Here is a 19,473-nt window from a genome sequence, read left to right as displayed (position 1 = left end):
AAATATTATATCAAGTACCCAGAATAGGGAAAGTCAGAGACAAAAGATAGAACAGAACAGTGGTTACCAGGAACTGGGGGGATGGGAAATGGGGAGTTACTATCTAGTGAGTACAGGGTTTCCATTTAGGATAGAAACATTCTGGATATGGATGGTGATAATGGTTCCAGCTATGTGAATGTTCTTTTTTTTTTTTTGTTTTAAGATTTTATTTATTCATGAGAGACACAGAGAGTGAGGCAGAGACACAGGCAGAGGGAGAATCAGGCTCCCTGCGGGGAGCCTGATGCAGGACTCAATCCCAGAACCCTGGGATCACACCCTGAGCCAAAGGCAGATGCTCAACCACTGAGCCACCCAGGAATTCCATGAATGTTCTTAATACCACTGAAGTGTACACTTAAAAATGGTCAAAATGGTAACTTTTACATTATGTGTACTTTACCACAACGAAAACAGTCTTAAAAAGTGATGACTATTAATCATTGTTTTTTATAAGTAAGGTAAGATATGTGTGCAACTTGTTCAGAAAATTAAATTTTGCATTGTTGCAAATATGTAATATACTTGCAATTTCTTGAGGCAATCATGCCACTTTACTTTTAATGTTGTATATGAAGCCAGTTCAAATGAGATAATAAAATTATAAATAATTGTCATTATTACCAATTGCTTTTGTCCCAGGCAGGGTTATAAAAAGGGTCCAAATAGTTCACCCCCTTGAAGCAGATTCTGAGTGAGGGAAAATCTGTTCATTGATGCCTACTTCATAACAAATAAAAGAGAATAGGGTGGATTCAGATCTCCCCAGACATTTGGGAAAAAATAGAAGAATAAGAAATATCATAAGACTGCAACAGGGATTATGTGGTATTATTTTGGTTGTAGAATATAAAGAGGGCAAAATAACCCTTTGAATGATTTTGCAATAAGATAGATGTAAAAAGAAATGAGATTTACTGTCTTCTTTTTTAAGATTTATTTTTATTTATTTATGATAGACATAGAGAGAGAGAGGCAGAGACACAGGCAGAGGGAGAAGCAGGCTCCATGCTGGGAGCCCAACGCGGGACTCCATCCCCGGACTCCAGGATTGCGCCCCTGGCCAAAGGCAGGCGCCAAACCGCTGAGCCACCCAGGGATCCCCGAGATTTACTGTCTTAATGAATTTTTCAGTGTGCAGTACAGTATTGTTAGCTATATGCACATTGTTGGACAGCAGATGTCTAGAACTTTTTCATCTTGCATTAACTGAAGCTCTATACCCATTGAACAGCCACTCCTCATTTCCCCCTCTCCTCCAGCCACTAGCAACCACCATTCTGCTTTCTGTCTCTATGAGTTGGACTACCTTAGAACCTCTTAGAAGTGGAATCGTACAGTATTTGTCGGTGACTGGTGGATAAGCTGTATACTGTTCAATGGTGACCAGCATTCATTCCCACCACCTTCCATTACAGGGGTCTTGAAACTCTATTTTTCAGATTCCCTTGCCTCCAGGGTCCTGTGTTTGATCTCTATAATCTTTCACCATGCTTTCAGAAACCTAAGGAGAGCAAAAGATGTTCTTCCTCTGCCAACAGTGGTGTGGAGGCTTAAGCAGATGTGAGTTTTCTCAAGGGTTCACAAGACTCTGCATTCCACTGCTTTTAAGCAGATGCAAGGAATTTGTGACTTTGGCAGTGGTTTCCTGACCTGTGGTGTTATTGGAAACTTTCTGACCTCTGGATTAAGGTATGGAGTTTCTGGTGGAGATCTAAGATTTTGCTCCCCCAGGTGTCTCAGTGATTTGCGGGGAGGGGTCTTATCTTAAAAAAAGAATCAACGTTAGGTGTCAAGACGATTCAAAGGGAAAGAACAGTCTAGCAATGGTGCTGGAACAACTGGATAAACACATGCAAGGGAATGAAATTGGACTCCTACTTCACTCTATCTTCAGAAGTTAAATCAAAATATATCATAGACCTAAATGTAAGAGCTAAACTATAAAAGTCTAGGATTTACATAAGTGTAAATCTTCATGACCTTGGATTAGGCAGTGGTTTCATAGATATGACAAGCAACAACCAACCAAGGGAAAAATACAAATTGTGCTCATTAAAATTAAAAACTTTTGTGCTTCAAAGGATACTATTGAGAAAGTGAAAATACAACCCACAGAATGGAAGAAAATATTTGTAAATTATATATCTGATAAAGATTAAGTATCCAAAATATTTATTTCTTTAAAGATTTTATTTATTTATTTGACAGAGAAAGAGCACAGCAGGGGAGGCAACAGGCAGAGGGAGAAGCAGACTCCTCACTGAGCAGAGAGCCTAATGCAGGGCTTCATCCCAGAACCCCGGGATCATAACCTGAGCTGAAGGCAGCTGCTTGAAAAACTAAGCCACCCAGGTGCCCCAAGTATCCAAAATACTTAAATAACTCTTAACAACTCAACAGCAGAAAGAGCTAAATAACCGAATTCAAAACTGGGCAAAGCATCTAAATAGACACTTCTCTTTTAAAAAGATACAAATGCTAACAATCATATGAAAAGGTGTTCAACATTATTGGTCATTAGGGAAATGCAAATCAAAACCACAATGAGAGGGGTGGCTTGTGTGGCTCAGGTGGTTGAGCATCTGGCTCAGGTGGTTGAGCATCTGGCTCTTGGTTTTGGCTCAGATCTGATCTCATGGGTTGTAGGATAGAGTCCCGCATTGGGCTCCATGCTGAGCAGAGTCTGCTTGAAGATTCTCCCCTCTGCTCCTCCCCCAACTCTCTTTCTCAAATAAATAAAATCCTTTTAAAAAATCTCAATGAGATACTACCTCAAACCCACTAGAATGGCTAGAATGAAAAAGATAAGCAAGTGTTGACAAGGATATGAAGAAATTGGAATCCTCATACATTGGGAATGGAAATATACAATGGTAGAGCTGATGTGGAAAACAGTTTGACAGTTCCTCAAAAAGCTAAACATAGTTACCATATGACCAGAAATTCTGCTCATAGATATATACCTAAGAGAATTGAAAACTTACATCTACAAAAAAATTTGAACACAAAAGTTCATAATAGCATCATTCATAATAGCCAAAGAATAAAGTATCTTGGTTTTTTCTTTTGTGAAGTGTTAAATTTTATTTTCACCTTTTTATTGTTTTGGAAACAGCTGCAATTGACAAAGCTCACATAAAATATAACTACTAACACTTCACCTCTCAGGGCTGAACCCTGGGATTACTGGGAACCAAGTTTCCTGCACTATCTGCTATGTTAAAACATATAGAGAAAAATCTGTTGGAAGTAACTTGAATCTATAGTCTAATAGCTGGCATTTTAATCAGGATTGTTACTAGTGATCACTTTATTCTTTTATAGCAATCAGTCATTACAATGCTCATAATCTATTGGTCTCTATGTGCTTGTATGAATACAGTGGCCAAATCTATTCTTTCACACCTACTGAACCTGCTTCACCACCAACCTGCTTCTCATTGTTAGATCCCTTCTCTTTTACTCAGGCTTGGCAGGCTGGCCACCAGAGCCTCTTAGGTGACCTGAGAGAGAGAGTTCATTGCCTGCAAGAGATCATTCACGTGGGCTGAGTAGCATCCTATAGGCAGAGATAGAACTTGGCTTTCTTGGTACTTTCCTCGTTTGAAATATTTACTACTTCTTGTCCAAACTCCTCAAAATTCTTCATCTGGGACTCCTTTGCCATGTTCTCATAGAATTGATGAATCAAGGATTGATAAATCAACTGGGTGGATGTTTGTCAGTGAAGTCTCCCTGTAGTTTGCTTTATAAAAAACTACATGGATAGAAAACAAAACTAAACCAAAATGGATTGTATCCTTTGGAGAAGTTTAACAATTAGGTTGGATTGCTAAACCTGAGATACCCATTTAGAGCCACTGGCTGCCTATTGGTCATGGCAGCTGCCAAGAAATTTAAAAGGGGGCCAGCATGGGTGAGTGGCTGCATATGCTTCAGGGGGACAAGGCTGCCCTGTGAGCCTACCTTACCCAAAATAATAGGTTGAAAGGTGAACTGGAGTTTCCACAGAACATTTCCTAGGCAATGCCATTTCAAGAGACAAATGATGGCATCTACAGTTCTTTGGTCCTCTTAGGAAGGAAAACTTTACAGTTTTTTGTTAAATATTTTCAAACTAAGCTTTGCTAGCATTCTGAGCTTTTTTTTTTTTTTTTTTTTTTTTTGCATTCTGAGCTTTACAGTTATCATGACTTATCCCATTTTTAGGGATTTCTTAATAAATCTCACACAAAGATACTTTCCAACAACTGGATGAGGTCCCATGGGTGATCTGTAAAAGCTCCTAACAACCTTGTTAGAGTAATTTGACTGATAAAAGGTAGATGCCAGGGGACAGCTGGGTGGCTCAGTCCGTTAAGCATCCGACTCTTGATTTTGGTTCAGGTCATGATCTCAGGGTCGTGAGACTGAGCCTCACATCAGGCTCCACACTGGGCATGGAGCCTGCTTAAGATTCTCTCTCTCTGTCAAAAAAAAAAAAAAAAAAAAAGATTCTCTCTCTCTCTCCCTCTGTTCCTCCCCACCACATGCACTCTTTCTCTTAAAAAATGAGAAAAATGAGAGAGGTAAGTAGGTGCTATTGGTCATGTGTCAAAGGGGATTTGAGAGGCAAAGGGCAAGGTCTTGGGAGTGACATCAGTAATTGAAGGAAAGGGAAACCAAAGTTGCCAATTGTTGAGGGAGCAGCTGGGGCAGGAGTCAGGGACTCAAAAATTAAGTCCTAACAAAGGAAATGAAGATTGAAAGAAGATACATTCTCTGTTGTCTGCTCTTGGATCCTGAGATCTCTTCTGCGCAGACAGATGGCCCCTGGGTCTAAATCTCTGGCTGTGACTTTTTTCCTTAATTAAAACCTTTACATCACATTGTTCTTTAAACTGTCCAGTATAAACGAAACACTTCTGTAGGATGCCAATAGAAAAGGAAGGAAGTAGATGTCCTGGTTTTAACCAGAGGAGGAGAAATTACCCCTGGCCATCAATGAGGAGATAGATTTGGAGACCAAACTGCACTATAAAATATTTTATTAACTACTTTTATTTTGAAAAAAATTTTTAGAGAAGAAGAGAAGTAGGGAAGGGGCAGAGGAAGAGGGAAAAAGAGAATTTCTTAAGCAGGCTCCACACCCAGCACAGAGCCTGATGGAGGGCTTAACCAACTAAGCCACCCTGGTGCCCCACGACTACCTTTAAAACATTCTGTCATAAGCATTTTCCTAATCAATAAAAACGTTCACATAAGAAAATTATTGAAGTGTAATATACACTCAGAAACTTGTACATAAGTTAAGTGTACAGTTTGAAGGATTTTCATAAACTGAACAGATACATCTACATGGCTAGCTCTGCAGAAGCAGTGATTTTTAATAGCTCTATCATAATCCATCATAATTTGCTTAACCATTTCTAATCCTGACCATTTTTTATGATCAATCATGCTGAAACAATATTTTATCTTTCCTCCCAAACTGTAACACCACTGCCACCATCCCCGGTGCCCCTCTGGGTTGGATACTAACGATGTCCTTCCAGTGCTTATAATGGTCTTAGATTACTTTAACATCCCGTTGGCTAGCGACTGTTTAACCTTGACCATCCCCAACCCTGGAAAATCCTGTCTGTCCATGTTATCTCCTCTAGGCTATTGAGTGTGGTGAGAGAAAGTACAGAACCATTCCAGCGAAGGCCACTACAAATTCATGCCATCCGTTCAAGGCCCTCACTGTTGTGGTATGTTCTGTGTGTGAAGATTGGGTTGTTTGTTTGCCTTCATGTTAGTGAATAGTATTGACAAAATATTCTAAGTGATGTACAACTTCTTAGTATTATCTTTGTCAGGTTTTAAAGATTAGAAGCTCATTTGCAATTTTATATTTTGAAAAGAATGCAAATGGTTGGTTTTGGAAGCTTAGATGCTTGTATAATGCTTCCTATGGTGGAATAGATGGGGTGAGTGGATGATTTTAAGTGGGACACAAACATTTTGTACATATTTCTTTTAGTGAGTCTGAGAATAAAATATAGTTAATACAGTAAACTGAATTCTCTCCGATGCCATTGCTTAGAAATAGAATAAGTTTTTAAAAGTAAGCTGAGTTAAAGTCAATTTAAAGAAAAACTGTAATTATGTAACAGGCCGGGTGGCCCACAGATGCACTGTGAAAGCGGCCATGAAATGACACGACTTCACTACCACTTAGCGGTCTTGACAGCTTTCTCTTGGGGTCCTAATAGAGGAAGAAACAGAGTTATCTAGACTATGCCAAGAAAAGAGAACCAGACCCTCAAAGCTGTACGAAAATAGGGCTTACTTCATGTTCTTGGCCTCTTTGTGTGACATTATCTCCTGGGTCAGTTTTGTGCAAAGCAGTTATTATGGAAGCAGTTATCATGTGTCAGCCAGATTTTCAGTTTATTAACATATTCTGAGATAATAGCAGCCTTTCCATTTTGAGACCAAATTTTTCAAATTACTTGTGGATGAGGATGAGTCTCTTTGTTATGTGAACATGAGTTCATGTAACAAACTCTCTTTGTTACGTTATATAATGATAAGATTTAGAGGTTTTTTTTTAAGGTTTTATTTATTTATTCATGAGAGACACACACACACACAGAGAGAGAGAGAGAGAGAGAGAGGCAGAGACATAAGTAGAGGGAGAAGCAGGCTCCCTCTTGGGAGCCCAATGCAGGACTTGATCCCAGGTTCCCCAGGATCACGATCTGAACCAAAGGCAGAGAATCAGACACTGAGCCACCCAGGCATCCCAATTGAGACGGTTTTTTAAGTCATCTCTACACCCAAAATGGGGATAGAACTCATGACCCCAAGATCAAGAGTCACACGTTCTACTGAGTGAGCCCACATGCCCCTGATTTAGGTTTTTGTTTTTGTCTTTCTAAACTCACAGTCCAGGATCAAATGGACCTGTTGGACATTCAATATTTGGGTGTCCATGTGTGTATTTGGGTGTGCCATTTGGCTCATAGTACCTTATGTTTTTATCACCTTATTTTGCTTCCACACCTAAACTAAGTCCTAAGGGAAGTCCCAAGGGAAGAAACCATGTCTTTGTCTTTTTTTTTCTTTTCTTAAATCTTCAGTACCAGTATAATAGCTTGTTAAAGTAGACATACAAATATCTATGGGCAGACATCAGGTGTATACATCCAATACTTGAAAGAAAAACCCTAGTATGGAAAAGTCCAAGCATATGCATCATGAACACACCATCTAGAACTTCCTAAACCCTGTTTCGTGGATGTATAGGAAGGCTGGGGAAAGATATCAGTTAAATGTATGCTTCCTCTTTCCTAATAGAAAAAGCAAAATACAATACACCACGGGGAAGACACTGTTGTAAGAATTACACAGCAGCCAGAGAGAGGAGAGGCTCCTGGCCTCCACGGCCAGCATGATATAAGCAATGATGAGCTGGGCGTGGGCCCAGGTGAGAGCTCTATAGAACAGCCGCATCGGCCAAGATCTGATAAACAAGCTGGCAAAGGTGTGAATCAGGTAATCAGCTTCCACCATCAGAGCCCAGCAGAGGAAACCAAACACCTGTCCTGGATGGAGTCCATGCCACCAGGCGGAGAAGGCGAATGTCTGCAGCAGTGGCCAGGCCCCGCCCTGCTGGAATACCAGGCGTCTGAGCCACCGTGCTGTGCTTTGGTTCCACTTTCTCGTGAACAGGGATATCCTGTGGGTTGTTTCCAGTGTCCAGATGTCCGCATCGGAGATGGATCCCTCCTCACCAGGGCTCTGACCAAAACCAGGTCCAAAGCCCGCTGCATGTAGGAGGGCGTCATCCAGGATCCAGCAGGAGTAGTAGGTGAGTTTGAAGAGCCCGGCTGTGGACCACATGACAAAGATGCACTGGAGCTGCTGGCAGTGGGTCAGACCTGCTCCTGCGGTCAAGGTAATCCTCAGGATTACCTTTAGGCACTCGAGGCCCAGCATCTGCAGACCCCTCCAGGGAAGAACCCAGACAGAGCGCCTGGGACACAAATTCCTGGACCTTTGAACGCAAGCCTGAAATTTCTGGAAGGAACACAGGGGGCCTCCTAGGAGAGCTGGGAAAAAGAGCAAGTAGCTGAAATAGGGGAGTGCCTTACACAGATGCTCAGACAGAGAGCTTCTGTCCCTGAGGCCTCTTGATGCTCCCTCCACTTTTCCCTCACAAATGTCCAGAGAGAGGGATGTGACCCTCTGGGTCAAGAGCATGAGGGAAGAAAGAGTGATGCAGAACCTGAAAGAGATTTATTTAAAATGTAAAAATGTTCCATATTCCTTTCATCCCATTCCAATCCCTCCCACATGACCCTACAGCAAATAGCTCTGAACAATGAAGACCGATGTCCTGCCCTGCAGTGTCCCCACAAAGACTCTTGGAGTAATTCAGACCACAGGCTACTCTGGTCAGGATCAAAAGGTAAATCATTAGTCAGGCAACTAAAAAAATGACAAGGAATATTATGGGGAAATATTCTAATATTCCTAAGAGTGGCTTATACGGATTAGGATCAGAGACCCGGGAGAAATTTGCCATAGAAGAAACAAAAATTTATTATTGAAGGGACTCTAAGAAGATGAAGATTTTAAATATGAACCAGTCCCTGATAGTAAGATTCTGCAGGCTTTGGGATCTGTGCTCAGGAACGGTGAGTCAAGCTAGGGGTTCAGGGTGTGCACTGAGTCATTAGCAGTTTGAGTTGTGTTCTTAACCAATCACCTGAACTGCTTCTGCTTCAGTGTCACAAGGTAGAGAAGATCCTGCTGGCAAGGCTATTATGGAGAAAATTAATGAAAATTATAAGATGCCTTCTACAATCAGGAACGCTCCCCTGTGGAGAGAAAATTGCACTGTTTCCCACCTGCTGCTGTTTCTGTGAGTCTGAGGACAACTCATCTCCTCACCTGACTTATCCAAGCAGTTAGCAAGGTAGCCTCCAAACGCCACCAACCCTTGTTTGTACACCTGCTGTCATGGGCTGAATGTGTTCCCCTCCAAATTCATATATTGAAGCCATAACCCCCAGTACCTCAGAATATGACTGTATTTGGAGATAGGATGATGAAGTTAAAATGAGGTCACTGGGGTAAACCCTAATCATATATGACTGGTGTCCTTATAAGAAGAGGGGATTAGGACCCAGACACCCGCAGAGAGAAAACCAGATGAGGACACAGGGAAAGACAGCTGTCTACAAGGCAAGGAGAGAGACCTCGGAAGAAGGTGAACCTGCCAACACCTTGACCTCAAACTTCCAGGCTCCAGAGGAAGTAAATTTCTGTTGTGTGAGCCACCCGGTCTTCGGTACTTTGTTAAGACAGCCAGAGCAAACTAATCCATCTTCCCATTTTAGCTCTGGCTCAGCCCTCTTCCCATCGGCCAGATCCTGTTCAGCTTGCTCCTCTGGCCCCTATCAGGTCCCAGCTTCCTACAGAAATCCTAATTCACCACACCCTAGTTAGTAATCCCCACTCCCTACCCACTTGCCATCTTGCCTCTTCTTCCAAGAAGCAAACCCTAAAGCCTCTGGTAAAACGATGAAGATAAAGAAAAGAATTCCGGCTGTGGTAAGGATGGCAAAATGAGCAAACCAGTGGCAAACTGAAATCAGAGAGGTGACCCTCCTCAACAGGTCTCAGCCCTTGTTCTCTGAGTGACCATGGACCCACAACCACTTGTGATAATAGAGGAAGCCATTGACCACAGGCCCCAAGATTGCAGAGATACCTGATTTCCCCTAACCTTGGTGATGTTACCGACTTATGAAAACAGTTCTCTAGACTATAATTAGTGTCTGATTCTCTTTCCTAGACTGGGTAACCACCCTTCCTCTGGGAGACTGGAACAGCTGAGTCTCAATGAAAGCAAAACTCTTGCTCAGCAACTTCCATGGGAAGGCAGCAAAGGTTTACAGTGGTCCTTCCTGGTCCTGCTAACGGGGAGGAGAGCTACTGGCTGTGTGTCCAAACCACCCACTCTGAGCTGAGCAAACTGTGCTTAGTCACCTCCAGGCAGGCCTCATCTGTGGGCACTGGGACTCCTGCTTCAGCGCCTTTTTCAGGCACAACGATAACTAAAGCTAAGTGCGAGACACTGTGCTACACAGGCAACACATGGTAGTTATTTATAGTCATATAATTACACTTATATTATCTCGAACATGAGTCTTGCAAGACAGCTATTGTCACACACACACACATATACATATACAAATGCACACACATTATTTTTTTTACGAAAAGAAATTGAGGCTGAGAGGTTAAATGACTTGCTTAAGGTTGCACCGCTCAAATGGGCAAGATTTCGGATTTAAACTCAATACCCAAGTTCTTTCCACCTCCACCATGGTGCAAGCTAAGCCTTGGTTGCTTTCGTATAGCCGAATGAACAGGCTGCTTTACCTCACGGAAGGACGTTCTTGCAGATAATACTCAGTATAGTGCAGCCCCAGGTGACACAGCGTCTGCCAGCCCATCTGAAAGAGGAAAGCCCACCTGTGGACATCCTGTGGGCCCAGCGAGCAAATCAGAACCGTGGCACACAGAGCAGGGATGAAGACCAGCATAGCAAAGGGACCCATAGCAGCCAAGGCCAGGGCGGCCCCCCCAGCCAAGAGAAAGAGGTATCTGAAAGAAAAGGACATGTGTGAGACTGATTTGGAATGGTGTGACAAATGAGTCACTCCCGATATCATTCTGGATACTCCAAAGGAGCTAAGCCCCATGTAGCACCTAAAGAAGCCATACTGTTATCACCCCAAAGTCTTTTTGTTTTTCTGAAGGAAAGAACCAAGGGAGAAAAAGCCAGAGTCCATTCGAAATGACTATCTCAGGAGATAATTTTTTTTAAAGATCTTATTTATTTATTTATTTATTTATTTATTTTATTTATTTGACAGAGAGAGAGAGAGCATGAGCAGGGGGAGGAGCAAGGGGAGAGGGACAAGCAGACTTCCCACTGAGCAGGGAGCCCAATGAGGGGCTCGATCCCAGGACCCCAGGATCATGACCTGAGCTGACGGCAGACACTTAACGAACTGAGTCACCCAGGCGCCCCTCTCAGGAGACAAATTTTGATTCCCACCTTAGTGATCCTGCAAACCTCTCTTTGATGTCCACCACTCAAGTGGGAACAATACCTGCCCCTGATAATCCTGTGGGTCACAGCTCCAGAAGGTTTCCTGATGGGGATATCTTAAAAATCTAGTGGCTTATTGCCTGAATGAAAAGTGTTGTGAACCTAGCCAGCTGAGGATCTAGGAAAGCTCTCTAGACATCACTTCATCGAGATGAGGCTGGCTCTTCCCTTTTTTTGCTGGGTTACATTGCCCTGAACCATTCCACAGACAGTGGGAAAGGTGACGCCATGCCACTCTCTAAGTGTTTGAAAACTCAATTAGAAAATCTTTATAGGTGCTCTTTACCCTCCTGACTGCGCTTTAAGATCATATGAGTTGGTGGGTTTTTTAATGTTGTTTGTGGAAACTTCCTCCCTCGGAAGCTGGTAGATGACCTGAGAATGTGCAGAGACCTGGGGGACTTCACATTATAAGGACTCAGTTCTGTCCATAGTATATGGAGGTTGGTTGGTTGGCTGGTTTTACAAAGTTTGCTGTTTTGTTTTTGTTTTTGTTTTTAGTAATCACTATACCCGACATGGGGCTTAAACTCATGACCTGAGATTAAGAGTCATAGGCTCTCCCAAATGGGTCAGCCAGGTGCCCCCGTTTGTTTTAATTGGTACCAAATTAATAAATCTGAATGAAGAGGTGTGAAAATAGGTACTGACTACTCAGGGATAGGAAAATTGAGTCAAAGAGGCCTATGTTTTGTTGACCATCACTGGGTATATTCCATGGCTCCGTGGCACAGTGACACACACACAGTGGTGAGAGTGTCATTCTTGGGAGGGACTAGTAGGCTCCCCAGTGTGAGAAGCTCTATCACACAAGGCAGGGGCCATTTCTGTGCTTCTCTTTGAGCTAACCCACCCCAATCAATGCTGTGGGCCAAACCTTCACCTCCCTGCCATGGAAAAATAAGGGGTACACATATTTCTTACCCAGCAGAAGTGGAAGCTGGAAGTAGCAACTGCCCTAAGGCTTTGTAAACATTAAAATGTTTACACACGTACAATGTAGGCTACATGGTATGTTGAGTGCTTATTTTATTCTAGGCATTGTGCTAATAATCCCTTTCTAAGAAATATCTTTATTTATCCTTAAAATACACTCATGACATAGGCATTATTATTTCCATTTCACAGATCAACTTGGAGAGAATTTATTCACATACACAAGGACACTCAGGAAGGGAGGGACCCAGGACCCATTAGGCTGACTCCAAAGCCAGAAATCTTAACCCTCTGGGAGTTAACTTTTGTTTTTGCACTTGTTTTGCTTTATTGTTTGTGATTCTTTCTCAATAGGAAACTTTTTTACAACCACCCTCCCATCTCCTAAATGAAGGAAAGGCTATTGACCAGTTGTGAACTTGTAGTAACTACAGATTGTGTATGTAATAACATACCAAATTCAGAAATTCTAACTGATTATTAGATACAGCTAGATTTTACTTAAAACCCCCAATGTATTAAAATGTTAATTTCTGGGATGTCTGGGTAGCTCAGTGGTTAAGCGTCTGCCTTTAGCTAAGGTCATGATCCCGGGGTCCTAGGATTGAGTCCCACATCAGGTTCCCTACAGGGAGCCTGGTTCTCCCTCTGCCTATGTCTCTGCCTCTCTCTCTTTGTCTCTAATCAGTAGATAAATAAAATATTTTTTTAATAAAATCTTTTTTAAAAAAATTTAATTTCTAAAACAAGTGAATTATTAGGAGGTAGCCCTTTGGCAATGGATTTTCACTTTACAAAAGGATATTCCGCAAACTTCTTTAAAAACAGAGACTATCTTGAGCGCCTGGGTGGCACAGTCCATTGAGCATCTGACTCTTGGTTCCAGCTCATGTTTGATCTGGGGTCATGAGATCAAGCCCCAATTTGGGCTCCATGCTCAGCAGGGTGTCTGCTTAAAATTATCTCTTCTTATCCCTCTGCCCCTCCTCCCTGCTCTCTCTCTCTCTCTCTAAAATAAAATAAGTCTTTAAAACGGGACTGTCTCTCATGTATAGAATCTACTAGCTATACAAAAATCATTTCAATCAAGTTATCAAATCTCTAGTGACAATAATTTTTAAATCCCAGATTGAGATATAGTTAATCTAACATATTTTTTGACTTATTCCATTTCTCTGAGAAACCATACAAAGGCATTTTTAAAATCACTTAGTTATATATTTAACAAAATTTAATTTTGTTGAAAATGATAAAATTCCATGAACTTAGGACTGTTCAAGAATATGGAGGACATATGGTAGGGATATAGATGTATCTGTTTGGGGAATTCTTGTACCATCTCAATATCTATCTCTCCCTAGAGTTTATTTTTATCCTTTTCCCATTTAATGTAAACCTACCAAACTTTGAGTCAATGCAGTCATGATGTCAATTTCCAGTTCCATTTCACTCTATCAGGGATACTTATAACCAAGCAATCAATAATCAGTGATAGTGATAATCACTTAAAAACAACCATATAATTAATTATTGAATCTTCATGTCTGCATCCCAATCTGTGCTTTTTGATCTACTATGGTATTCATAAATGTAAGAGTAAAATTAGTCCTTAAGCCTACCTGGCATGGATGGAAAATGAATCCATAATGCAGAGATAATTAAACAGAAGTGCAAAAGGAAAAGCAGCCCCTTGATAAAGTGATACAGGATGAAGGAAAAACAGCTGAAGCCAATCCATTATGAACCGGGACAAAGATACTGTCCTTTTCAGAGTCCTTAACAGGTGCCTTTCTGTAAGAGAAACCTCAAGCAGGCTCTCTATGATCTTTTTATATGGCTCAGGAAGGCCTGGGTGAGTACAGAGCAAACAAAAGGGCTGGCAGGAAGCAGTATAAAAGTTGACTTTCTGATAAAGGGAACTGCACTATAGAAACCAAAACACATTTGGGTATTATATTAAGAATGTACAGAAAACATTGCTTTCAGAAGTTCTCGTTTTGTTTAGTTTACATACTGCATTGTTTGCCTTTCCAGTCATCTGACTGTCATATTTTCTTCACTAAGCTCATGAAAAATCTTATTTTCCAGTTGTGAACAGATAACCAGTCGGCTGGCAAAGGGGAGCAAGGACATGAGCATGAGGAAGGGAGGCAGGTTCTCAAAGAGCAGGATTCCTCCTCCCAACCATCGCTGTCCTCCTTCTGCTATTTCTTTCTCTTTTTTTTCATAGTACCTATCACCACCTCTTACGTATCTATTTCTCAACTACTTTGTTGTCTGTCCCCAGCTATAATGTAAGCTCTAAAAGGGAGAAATTTTGTTTTGTTTATTGCTGTATCCCCCGCATATAGAACCGTACTGGGCATATGCTTTATACTCAGTAAATACATATGAAACTTTAAAAGGGTTTAAGGAAGTAAAGTGTAGAGAGGAACATTTAAGATGCTTTTCTCCAGAGCATGGTCAAGAAATACAAGAGACTCCCTAGAAGCAAGACAAAAACAAATCATCTCTTGGCTAGTAGAGTCCATCTACTGAGCCCAGAGTATTAGAGTGATGTACCTGACTGGCCATTTTTCATCTCTGAAGACACATGCAACAGCAAGCAGCCTTAAATAAAGGACAGGAGAGTACAGCCTGATACAAAAGCATCTTAAGGGCCAGGACCACCTCTTAGTGAGAGATAGCTATGCAAAGAAGGAAAAGCAGAGAGAGAATCTCCTATTAACTAAGGGACTCTAAGCTAAATCTCATCTGACACTGAACTCCTTGATTAAAAAATTAGGAATAGGATGGCTGGGTTGCTCAGTGGTTGAGCCTCTTCCTTCATGATCGCAGGGATCTGGGATTGAGTCCCACATCAGGTTCCTCACAGGGACCCTACTTCTCTCCCTGCCTATGTCTCTACCTCTCTCTCTGTGTCTCTCATGAATAAACAAATAAAATCTTAAAAAAAAAATTAGGAGCATCTGGGTGGACCAGCCAGTTAAATGTCTACCTTGGGCTGGGGTCATGATCTCAGGGTCCTGGGACAGAACTCCCACATCAGGCTCCCTGCTCAGTGGGGAGCCTACTTCTTCCTCTCCCTCTGCCCTGCCCTCAGTTGTATTCTCTCATTCCCTCTCTCTCAAATAAATAAAATCTTTTTTTTAAATGAGATATAATAAAGCCTGTCTCAACAGAATCATTATGAAGATTAGATAAAGTATGTAAAAGCATGGAGTCTAAAGCTGGTTGATGACTGTAGTTGAAAGTAAAACAATTGGATAACAATAAAAATGGCAGCATTATTGGGCTACCATTTTATGATAGATTGGTGCCAGGCACTAGGAATATAAAGATGAATAAGACATGGCCCCTGCCTTCAAGCAGCTCTCCATCTACTAGAGAGATGGAAATGGCAATGAATACTTTCATCCAAGAACTACAGGAGCTGTATACCATGGGTATCCAGTAGTGGTAAATAAAGAAGCAATTATCTGCGAAGATAGGGCATTTTTAAAAAGCAAGAGAAACAGAAATGCTTAAAATGGCACTGGAGGGAGGTTTCCAAACAGATGGACGGCTTATTCCACGCCACAGGTAGCACAAAGATCTAGACGACAGTAGAACAATGAATAAGCTCACATAATATTAAACATATTAAAATGCAATCACATCCCCCATGAAATATAATTGTTAGGTACAGAAGAATTGAGTTGCAGTTAATTTGTTGGGAAAAAAGTTATTCCTTTTGTGTTTGTTTTAAATATTTATTAAGTCCTACTTGTCGTTTTCTTTTTGTGTTTTGGAATCAGTACATTTTTTAAAAAGATTTTATTAGAAAGTGAATGCATGAGCAGGGGGGAGAGGCAGAGGGAGAGGGAGAAACAGACTCCCCACCGAGCAGGGAGCCCCACATGGAGCTCAATCCCAGGCCCCCAGGGTCATGCTTTAGCCAAAGGCAGACACTTAACTGACTGAGCCACCCAGGCACCCCTGAAATCAGTACATTTTATTTTCAGGTCTCAGTTCGTAGGTCCCAAAAAAGCTTATAGGCTCTAGACACTGTACCTAATGTTGATAAAATGGTCCTTCTCGCATGTTATCATGGTTAATTATTGTATCGTATTGTATTGTATCGACTCAGGCTTCCAATCAGTCCATAAGAACAAAGACTGAGGTTTCCTAAAGAAGCAGCAATTCTACCTCCAAATTGGGACATAGAAACCCTGAGTTTCCAGCATGTAGATTTTGGATTTGAGACTGCAAAATCAACTCTTCCCTGAATTTCCAGCCCATAGGTCTGCTTCTATGAATTTCAGATTTGCTAGCTCCCATAATCACATAAGCCAACTTCTAAAATAAATGTGCGTGTGTAATCTCCCATGGTTCTGTTTCTCTGGAGAACTCTAATACACATGCCTTAGAAGTCTTTCAAATTAATTTAGACAGACATTGCTTGAAAAGGGGTAAGTGCTTATATGCTTGGGGACCATAGAATGGTTCTAAATTTGTCCATATATTTATTCAGTAATTTTTAAAAGATGTTATTTATTTATTTATTCATGAGAGACATACAGAGAGAGAGAGAGGCAGAGACACAGGCAGAGGGAGAAGCAGGCTCCATGCAGGGAGCCCGATGTGGGACTCGATCCCAGGTCTCCAGGATCACACCCTGGGCTGAAGGCGGCGCTAAACCGCTGAGCCACCAGGGCTGCCCTCAATAATTTTTTTGAGTATCAACTATATTTCAGGTACTGTGGTCAGTATTGAGTAAAGAGTGGTGACAACTTTATGTGTCTACTTTCAAGGAACTTAGTATTTGGGGGAGATAATAAAATAAAAAAATTACAGCAGCTGAATGGTCCTTTTTTTTCCTTTTCTTTTTTTTAAAGATTTTATTTATTCATGAGAGAGACAGAGAGGCAGAGACATAGGCAGAGACATAGGCAGAGAAGCAGGCTCCATACAGGGAGCCCAATGTGGGGTTCGATCCTGGGACTCCAGGACCATGCCTGGGCTGAAGCTAAACAGCTGAGCCACCCAGGGATCCTTGCATTTTTCTTATGTAAACTCTATACCCAATGTGGGGCTCAAACTTGAGACCCCAACATCAAGAGTCTCATGCTCTACTGAATGAGCCAACCAGGCACCTGAATGAGGGGTCCTCTTCTTATTCCATGGAGAAAACCAACAATATAGCAAGAATGACCTGATTGGGTGGTTAGAGACGGTTTCTCTGAGGGTGGTGGTCAGTTTTTTCTATCAATTTAGCTAGAATACGATTCCCAGTTATTCAATCCAACACCAGCCTAAGTGACATTTTGAAGGTATTTCATAGATGTGAGTAAAGTTCATATCCAATTGACTTTAAAGAAGAGAGATTACTGGGATCCCTGGGTGGCGCAGCGGTTTGACGCCTGCCTTTGGCCCAGGGCGCGATCCTGGGGACCCGGGATCGAGTCCCACGTCGGGCTGCCGGTGCATGGAGCCTGCTTCTCCCTCTGCCTGTGTCTCTGCCTCTCTCTCTCTCACTGTGTGCCTATCATAAAAAAAAAAAAAAAAAAAAAAAAAAAAAAGGAAGAGAGATTACCCTAGATAATCTGGGTGGGCCTGACCCAATCAGTTAAAAGGCTTTAAGAGCAAACCTGGAGCTTCCCTGAAGATATTCCACCCATAGACAGCAGCTTCACCGCATGCATGAGAATTCAAGCCTGCCCTACAGACTTCTTGGCTATGCAGACTCCACAATCATGTAAACCGATTCCTTGCAATAAACCTCTTAACTTATATCTCCTAGTGGTTGTTTCTCTGGCTGAACCTTAATGCACCCGAGATAGGACATCTGAGACTCGAACCCTCAGACGGGGGTTAGGGCAGGGAGTGAAGCAGTTGGAAGCCCTCTGGGACAGACAGTTAGCTTGGCTTCATGGAGGATGAAAGTGTGATCAGAGGAAGAGGAACATGACATGAAGGAAGAGAAAGTAGGCAGGGGCTGGATCTAGCCGAGAGGTAGATTATGGAAAGGAGTTTGGGTTTTATAAAGAATGGGAAGTAAAATAACTGGATTGGTTTGCATTTTTCTTTAAGATTTTTAAAATTTATTTATTCATGACAGACACAGAGAGGGAGAGACAGGCAGAGGGAGAAGCAGGCTCCATGCAGGGAGCCCGATGTGGGACTCGATCCCAGGTCTCCAGGATCACACCCTGGGCTAAAGGCGGCGCTAAACCTGGATTGATTTTTAAAGGATTGATTTTTAAAGGATGATTTTGGCTAAAGGAGATTGGCCCGGATAGGGGAGGGGGTGGAGGGCAGGGATGGGGTCTTCACTCTGGAGGTCAAGGGTGGAGGGAGCAGACTACCGGGAGGGATTACATTAGAGAGGTGGCAGGGGCGCCTGGGTGCCTCGGCCGTTAGGCTTCTGCCTTCAGCTCATAATCCTAGGGTCCCGGGATCCAGACCCACCTCCGGGAGCCTACTTCTCCCTCTCTGTCTGCTGCTCCTCCTGCTTGTGCATGCTCTCTCTGATAAATAATAAATAAATAGATGATAGAATCTTCCCCCTTTAAAAATTTTTATTTAAATTCAACTTGCCAGCATATAGCATAACATCCAATAAAAAAAAACATCTTAAAAAAAAAAAAAAGAGAAGTGGCAGATCCTTGCGGTGAATTACATACAGGGGGGTGAGGAAAGCCTCGGATGCCTACTGAGTTTGCAGCTTGAGCAGCTACGCGAACGGCGGCGGATCCCTCTACCCAGGCGGAGATCAAGCACCAATTGAGGGCGTAAATCAAAAGCTCAGCTCGATCCCTTTTAGGTTTGATACAACTTTGAGGCATCCAAGTGGAGAGGCCAAGCAGGCAATGGAGTAACCAGGTATGAAGCTCGGCAAGGAGGGCGGAACTAGAGATATTATTAACCCGAGAAAGCCGGCAGGGAGGAAGGTACTTCGCTTACGGGAATGCTGAGCTCACCCAGGAAGAGGCGAGCTCACGCCCCACCGAAAAGGGTGCAAGAGCCTGGCAGGAATCCTAAGAGCAGAGATCGGAAAACAGACAGAAAAAGGACGGTGGGGTATAATGGGGTCGTCCTGATGTGTGCCGGCCCGGGCTGTGCCTGTTTCAATCCCTGTCTAGGGCAGCCCGGGGGTGATCCTGGGGACCCGGGATCGAGTCCCGCGTCGGGCTCCCTGCATGGAGCCTGCTTCTCCCTCTGCCTGTGTCTGTGCTGCTCGCTCTCTCTCATAAACAAATTTAAAAAAATAAAAAATCCCAGGACGGGGACGCGGGGAGGCCGGCACCGGCGGTCTCTCCTCCCCGCAGCAGGGCCCCGCCCCCGGCCCCGCCCCG

General features: G+C 42.6%; 1 protein-coding gene across 1 annotated transcript; it reads right to left on the bottom strand.

The window, feature by feature from the left end:
- Nucleotides 1-6,432: 6,432 nt before the first annotated feature.
- MBOAT4 (membrane bound O-acyltransferase domain containing 4) lies at nt 6,433-13,924 on the bottom strand. The gene is made up of 3 exons (XM_025454109.3): nt 13,756-13,924; nt 10,465-10,689; nt 6,433-8,299 (listed from the first exon to the last, which is right to left on the bottom strand). The coding sequence occupies exons 1-3, from the start codon at nt 13,872-13,874 to the stop codon at nt 7,336-7,338; spliced, it is 1,308 nt and encodes a 435-aa protein (XP_025309894.1). The 5' UTR covers nt 13,875-13,924; the 3' UTR covers nt 6,433-7,335.
- Between the last annotated feature and the right edge of the window lie 5,549 nt (nt 13,925-19,473).

This window comes from Canis lupus, chromosome 16 (assembly GCF_003254725.2).
Source record: "Canis lupus dingo isolate Sandy chromosome 16, ASM325472v2, whole genome shotgun sequence".
Lineage (NCBI taxonomy): Eukaryota > Metazoa > Chordata > Mammalia > Carnivora > Canidae > Canis > Canis lupus.
The sequence above is the reverse complement of the archived record's forward strand: the minus strand, read 5'-3'. Positions and strand labels throughout refer to the sequence as shown.

Excerpts from the sequence above, each read along its gene's own strand:
- MBOAT4 (XM_025454109.3), bottom strand. The coding sequence starts at position 13,874 with ATGGATTGGCTTCAGCTGTTTTTCCTTCATCCTGTATCACTTTATCAA. Across the intron at positions 10,690-13,755 it reads TCATTTTCCATCCATGCCAG|ATACCTCTTTCTCTTGGCTG; the intron begins GTAGGCTTAAGG and ends CTTTTCTTTCAG. Across the intron at positions 8,300-10,464 it reads CAAGAACGTCCTTCCGTGAG|GTTCTGCATCACTCTTTCTT; the intron begins GTAAAGCAGCCT and ends AATCTCTTTCAG.